The 7,462-nt window shown below is 37.3% G+C and overlaps 1 protein-coding gene across 1 annotated transcript; it reads left to right on the forward strand.

Annotated features, from left to right (window-relative positions):
• Positions 1 to 2,940: 2,940 nt before the first annotated feature.
• edf1 (endothelial differentiation-related factor 1) lies at positions 2,941 to 6,454 on the forward strand. Its single transcript, XM_032569677.1, has 5 exons — positions 2,941 to 3,195; positions 4,193 to 4,244; positions 4,622 to 4,782; positions 4,941 to 5,034; positions 5,461 to 6,454. The coding sequence occupies exons 1-5, from the start codon at positions 3,118 to 3,120 to the stop codon at positions 5,520 to 5,522; spliced, it is 447 nt and encodes a 148-aa protein (XP_032425568.1). The 5' UTR covers positions 2,941 to 3,117; the 3' UTR covers positions 5,523 to 6,454.
• The last annotated feature ends 1,008 nt before the right edge of the window (positions 6,455 to 7,462 follow it).

Consider the following 7,462-nt stretch of genomic DNA (forward strand, 5'->3'; position numbering starts at 1 on the left):
TACACCCTTGTCCCTAGTATGGTCGGGAGGGTTGCTGGTGCCTATCTCCAGCAAACGTTTCAGGTGAGAGGCGGGGTAGACCCTGGACAGGTCGCCAGTCTGTTGCAGGTCATTGGCATCCACTTCTACACAATTAATTGTTAGTATAATGCATAGCAAAATGTCCTTCTGAATAACATGAAAATGTTGCCTAAGTAAATTTTCTTGGCAAAGGTCTTTTACTAAAGAAACTTGCTACTCTCTGGAGTTGCTGTGCTGCTTCTTTAACTTGTTAATGAGTTGAGTGAGACATAAGGTCAGATGTTTACCAATGTATTTCTGAGCAAAATATGCCCACCATTTAGGTATATAACAACTTGGCAGCAAAATTATATATATATATATATATATATATATATATATATATATATATATATATATATATATATATATATATATATATATATATATATATACACTGCTAAAAAAAATAAAGGGAACACTTATACAGGTGTTTAACACTTAAAGTGTTCCCTTTATTTTTTTGAGCAGTATATATATATATATATATATATATATATATATATATATATATATATATATATATATATGAACTGTATATATATATATATATATATAAGAACAGGTTGTGATCTTTCTAAATAACCACTTATTTGTCCCAGACCCAGGATGGCCGCTAAGAGTTCTGTCAGAGCGGACGAGGGCCTGATGATGATGCAGGAGCTTGATGATCGGCTGAAAGAACAAATTGACAAACTTGAGCACATTCGTCTTGCTGCAGTTGAAGTGAAAGACAACTTGTCTGGGGTGCGTTTCTTTGAATACTCATTTTTAACAAATAAATTTAGCTAAATTCATGTTTGTATTCCATGTGATGCTTTTTTCTCTCTCCTAAAACAGAGCAACAGTGATCTGAGCCAGTCTATCAGTGACCATTTGGAATGGTTAAATCACTTATCTGATCGAGTCGAGACTCTTCACATGAACACAGCTGTTTTCGTTCAGGTAGGAAGCAGATTATTACATTCTTTTTGGGAGCTTGTATTCTGGGAATACCTTCTTGCTTGTAGATCTATCTGCAGCCAGGTGCATTGTGCTTTTTCTTCTTTTATTTATGAATTTCTCTCAATGTTTCCAGATGAATCCAAAACCTCGGGCGTGGACATCCAGACGGGGTTCAAGACAAAGTTTCCGACTGGGACGTCACCAGACGGACGATGCTCTGTCTGAGTTCGGCTGGTCCCCAGTTCATATGCGGCGTAACAGTGATGCTGCCTCAGAAATGTCCTGTAATTGGTGAAAGAGAACCTTGAATTTTTTACATACCAAGGGACCAATGTAATCCAAAAGTAGAATTAGGATTTAGCTAATATTTTCGTTAGGCTCCCTGCTTTTTCAGAAAAAATTTCCCCCTTTTTTTGTTTTTTACTTAAAGTAAAAAGCCCTGCCTTCATCAGTCAGCACGGTGTTTCCCAACCCTGGTCTTTGAGGCACACTGCATTTCTTTAGATGTTTCCCTGCTTTAACACGCCTGATTCAGATGATTACAGTTCAGCAAAAACCTATTAATCAGTCATCAGTAGAAATCAGGTGTGCTGTAGCAGGCAGGGCAGTGTGCCTAGAAGTAGCATACCTGAATTTCCAAAAGAGCACCTGCGTATAGTTTCTACAAGCACTTCCATTGCTGCTGTCTTCAGCTGTACGTTAACAATGTCCCACTTTAAGACTATTAGATTTCCGAAAGTGTTGCTGTATACTTACTGTTTAATCCTACAAAATAAAACAAGTTAGTTTTTCAAATTATGTTCTGTTTAATTTATTCGGAATGCAGCTAATAAATATACATACTGTCATTAATAATTTTGTAGCAATGAGATAAATAGAAGTTTTTTTTCCCCTTTCTGATGTAATGTTCACTTTTAAATATTAAACTATATTTAAAAGTGGCAATCAACTTTCCCATATAATCAATGGGCCAATGAAAAAAAGGCTGACTGGAACATAATTGTACATGAAAGGTCTAACAGGGATATCAGACCAACAACGAAAGCTTATTAGCAGTCTATTACGTTGGACTATGGAAAAAGTCCAATGTACTATGGAAAAGTCCAGTGCTGTTTACTTTCAACAGCTTGCATAATAAGTATGCAAGCTACTTATTATGGAAAGTAAACAGCTATTGTAGCTTGCATAATTTGAGGAATAGAAAAATAGACAATTTCATTTGGAAAATGTCAAATTATAATGAGATCCTATATTGAAGTTATAATTAAGAGAGCATCAATATTTTAAAACCCCAGTCACAAAATATTGTGGGCTGAAAGAGTCTGTGCTCGCATATAAAATGACTGACTTTTGGTAAGTTTGGTACTAACAGAATTTTAAGTTTAAAATGTTGCAGGACATTAGATTTTATAGATGCACCAAAGAATCAGAATCAACTTAATTCGCTACGTTTTTGGGCACTAATAAGAAATTTGACGTCGGTTTCTGTAACTGGCATTGTAATGAAACATGCAATAAACAAAACAAAACAAACAAAATTGTCTATTGTTTAAGCTGAGTAATTGACTACCCTGCCTTGGAGATATAGAGTGTATTCGGCAGAGAGATGGCTTGGGGATAGATCTGAGGGTAAAAGCATAGTCTGTAGCAATAAATAATAATAAACATAAACACAACAACAATACAACAAACAAAAAAAACATTGTGGGTTTAAAAAGAAGTAAGCATAGATATCTGTAATCCTACTGATATTAAGTAAATTTCCGTTCATTACGAAAGCCATTTTGTCGGAGAAATGTCATCTATGTCTTAAATAAATATATGGGACTAGTGCTTGATTATATGTTCTAATGATCTGCCATACACAAGCATTACTGAGCTCAAGCAGAAGAGGGCGCTGTTGTTGACCCACCGTTATGTCGCTGTTAACCGTCTGTTATAAATAAAGGTTTGGCAGTACGCGTGGGGTGATATTTCTGGAAGGAACTGAGTCGCTTAAGTACTACTAGTACATTGTCTTATTTAAAAGGTTCACTTCCAGACAGACTGAGTGCATTTGAACTTTTTTAACGATTCACAAATATCACAAAAGCCGACTGAACCCTTGAAAACATGGCCGAAAGCGACTGGGATACTGTGACTGTGTTGAGGAAGAAGGGCCCTACTGCTGCCCAGGCCAAGTCCAAACAGGTCAGTATAAGTACGCGTAAAACCGTTTGTTTGGTTTGTGTTTTTTCCCCCTTGAATCGTTTTCCTGCGAGACATTGAAATGGCGCACTCTGGTTGTCTGCGTTTGTTGTCGTGGAAACTGGCTTTATTCTTGTTTATGTGTCCGACTTCTGCATCGCGTGGTGTGGTTTAAAGACAACAGATGCGACCGTTTTATGTTTCTCCACAGGGGCAACATAATGTTGATATTAATGTTGCTGATAGAAGTGTTTCTTTTGCTAAACAGCTGACAGGCTTGGCCAACACAGATTAATCTTTGACATATGTGAAGTTTGGAAGTGAAAGTATAAGCAGTGCCGTTTCGTTTTTAAGTCTTAGACACATTAAACAGTTCACAAAACGTTATTATTGGTACATAAGTCATAGTTCTGGAGACAAGAACCAGATTTAATTAGTGTATTTATCTGAACCAATCAAACAGCTGGTTTAAATGCAGTTGAAAATCTGTTGCTAGGTTTGAAAAGGAAGTGACCAAATGATTAGACTGAGCTTGGTCTGTCACAAAAGTTTGTAGTTATAATATGACAAAATGTGAATCACGTGACGTGGGTCTAAATACATTTCAAAGCACCGTAATTATCACTAAAATGCTATTTAAACTGTAAACAGTTATAGGCATACATCTCTGCCAAAAGATGTATACCAAAAAAATGACAGGTGACACTGATTTCTCTAATGTGGAAATATTTTTTTGTTGAGTGAGCTGAGAGATCATGCTGACTGGGTATAAATGCCAGATTGCTTTGAGGCAATGTTGGTGACCATGGTGCCATTTTGTTACGTCAATACACAAAGATAAGCAGACTCATTTATTAGCCTCATTTTTGGAAGTGACAAACAAAAGCAGATAGAGCTCACCACAAACATAGTCATAATTAAATTTTACCTCCAATAAAGCAGCAATTAGTTTGGAGACTTATTGTTCACCCTTACTCCTTTGTTTTTGTTTTTCCTCCAGGCAATCACTGCTGCTCAGAGACGTGGGGAGGATGTTGAGACGACTAAAAAATGTAACTCGTTACAAAAAGACAAGTTTTTAACAGCTTTAAATAACGTTTATGAACTCATTATTTTTCGCTGATCAAAATTGGCTCTAGATCAGGGGTCTCAAACTCCAGTCCTCGAGGGCCGCAGTCCTGCAACTTTTAGATGTGCCTCTGCTGCACCACACCTGAACAGAATAATTAGGTCATTAAGGCTCTGGAAAACTGATCTGCACAAGGAGGAGGTCATTAAGTCATTTCATTCCAGTGTTTTGTACCTGTGGCACATCTAAAAACTGCAGGACTGCGGCCCTTGAGGCCTGGAGTTTGAGACCCCTGCTCTAGATAAACTCAAAAGCTGCATTTGCATGTCTAAGTGCCTCGAACCGGTCCTTGTCCCACAGGGTCTGCAGGCCAGAATAAGCAGCACCTCGTGACCAAAAATACTGCCAAACTGGACAGGGAGACAGAGGAGCTGCACCACGAGAGGGTTCCTTTGGAGGTGGGAAAGGTCATTCAGCAAGGCAGACAGGAGAAGGGAATGACCCAGAAAGACCTCGCCACAGTGAGTATACACACTTTGCATACTGACCTTCTGTGGCGACTTGTAATGTTTTACTGACGTTCACTGATAAATACACTTGTAGATATAGGTAGGAGTTAAACACATTGTCTTTGTTTTGACTTGTTTAAGCATGTTTTCTAACCTGTTTTTACACTCAGAAAATTAACGAGAAGCCTCAAGTGATTGCCGACTACGAAAGCGGAAAGGCGATACCCAACAACCAGGTCATGGGAAAAATTGAGCGAGTCATTGGTAAGAAAGGCTCTTGATGCACATAAACACGAGAACACTACATATAGTACACATAATGTAGGAAAAAATACATGGAGTTTTAATAATGGGTTACTTACTGGAAGACTGGCATTGAAAAGGTGAACAAGATTGCTGTCTGAACCTTTTTTTTTTTTTCATTTTAATGTTGAAGCAGTAGTTGAAATCATTAGACACGTTACATTGGTATTGTGTCCAGAACTGAATGTGTAAATGGGTTGTTTGCCTGTTATATTTGATAATAAACTTACTGAATCCAGAAAAATCTTGTACCGTGTTAATGGAAGTATAGGCTGTAAATTATTAGTTATAGCGTGTTCAATGAATATGAAAAAATATCTTCTGTTCAGTATTAGGTTTTCTGTCTTTTTCATTTCTTATTTTAATTTTTTTCTTTTTTTCTGTCAGGCCGAAAGCTGCGTGGGAAAGATATTGGCCAACCCCTAGAGGCCAAACCGAAGACGAAATGAACACAAAGCCTCGAAATCAGCCCTCCCCATCCCCATATGTGGCCCCTAATTTAACCCTGAATCCTTTCCAAGGATTTCTTGGAACTCTCTTCCAAGAAATCCTTATTCCTGTACCCATCTCCCATCCCACCCCACCCAGCCAAATATCCCACTTCTCTTCTCCAATCCTCTTCCTTACCTGGGCTGATCTCACCTGCGTCCCGCCTGAGGACCTGGTGATCGACTGTACCACAGGCTGCGTACGAACGGGTCATCTGTAAAACTTAATGTAAACAAACATGATTGAATGCATTTTTTTTCTCAGTAAATTTCTTTCACCTTTTAGGCTTTTAGCATGACGGTGGTAAGTCATTCAGAGGCTAACTCATTTTTCATGATCAAACAAGTCTAACTTTCAGATCTGAGCATGTTATAAAACCACAAGTGCTTGATTGCATCTTTTTTTTTTTCTCACACTTTTAGGACAACTTGGTGGATGTTAATACCGTGCTTGAAATGTTTTAATGCTAAATAAAGTTTAGCAGTTTATGATGTCAGGTTTTAAGATTTCAGAGCAAAAATAATACTCACATGTTCATTTGTAAAATTAATACTTATGGGGTGTTATTTACTTTGTAGAACAAACTTTTTTTTAATATTCAAAATCTGAAATCTTGAATGTTATGACAAATGTGATCCACCAGGTGGCAGTATAAGATCAAAATGCTTTTGGGTGGTCCAACTCAATTGCAAGGCTTCTTATTTGCTCCACAAAAAAAAGAAAGAAAAAATCAGATAATACATTTAAAAAAGGTCTTAAAAGTAACCATGTATTTAAAAAAAAAAATCAGTGAAGCTCAAAAAAAATAATATTCAATTGGAATGAATGACTGGATGGTTGGCAGAATTTTTTTCTCATCCAATTAAAGGCTGTTCCCACAGCAAAATTGTAATTGAAATGCAAGTATTTGATGTAAAGGCTGCTGGAGGTTGAGGCGGCCGTGTTTTAACTGATGAGGTTGTGTAATTCTGCTGCAGTTGGCTAGTAGGCAAGTTTTGCTGCAGAAACAGGAAAAGCTACAATTCCTTTAAGGGAGAGGAAACATCCAAAGGAAGAGGAAACATCCAAAGGAAGCTGTAGATGTGTGTCATCCAAGCATGGGAGCGAGTCTGATTTCTATATCGGAGTGGATGACGATTGAAAAAAAATCTTTACACAGATACACACAGAAAAATCATCACATCTATGACTGAAGTGTAGGAATTATAGAATTACATATTTTTATTGCCATATAAAAAAAAAACGTTCACATTTTCTGTTTAAATATTTAGCCATAACTTGGAGGCACTTTCATATGCCAAGGAAACGGCCCTAAAAATTGAACTGGAGTAGGAATATTGAGATTAGCTGTGAATAAGTATTTGGCCCTTTACAGGCTAATTCTTTTTTTGCATGTTTTGTTGCCCAAAAATATTTCAGGTTAAAAAGTATAAAATGGAGTTTTGAAATGATTTCCTTAAAGGACGTGAGGGGAAGTGATACAAATCAACCTGGCTCTATGATGTGGAAAAGGTAATGGCTGCTTCCTAAATGTCACTGGCTGTCCCATCCTTTGTATGAAAGGCATCAAACATTTAATGTTTCTGAAAACTGGTCTTTGACAATGCTGTGGAGGAATGTTAGCCCCGTTGCTTAAATTTATTCACATTTATTCAAGCATTACCTACATTTAGGTAATTCTACATTTTCTCAATTTAGATTGAGGCCAGGTTTTTACCGAACCCCTTGAGAACCTCATATTAATATTTATACAGGATTTGTTGGCTTTTTGGATGCTGCATGACCTTAAGTTCAAGTGCATCCCAGGACATCACCTCCATGTTTTATTGGCAACATGATCTCTTTTTGTAGTTCTGTAAGTTTTATGCCAGGAGTAATGGGGTGCACAATGTCCAAAAGG

The sequence above is a fragment of the Xiphophorus hellerii genome, chromosome 8, assembly GCF_003331165.1.
Source record: "Xiphophorus hellerii strain 12219 chromosome 8, Xiphophorus_hellerii-4.1, whole genome shotgun sequence".
NCBI classification, from domain to species: Eukaryota; Metazoa; Chordata; class Actinopteri; order Cyprinodontiformes; family Poeciliidae; genus Xiphophorus; species Xiphophorus hellerii.

Excerpts from the sequence above, each read along its gene's own strand:
- edf1 (XM_032569677.1), top strand. The coding sequence starts at position 3,118 with ATGGCCGAAAGCGACTGGGATACTGTGACTGTGTTGAGGAAGAAGGGC. Across the intron at positions 3,196-4,192 it reads CCCAGGCCAAGTCCAAACAG|GCAATCACTGCTGCTCAGAG; the intron begins GTCAGTATAAGT and ends TTTTTCCTCCAG. Across the intron at positions 4,245-4,621 it reads TGTTGAGACGACTAAAAAAT|GGTCTGCAGGCCAGAATAAG; the intron begins GTAACTCGTTAC and ends CTTGTCCCACAG.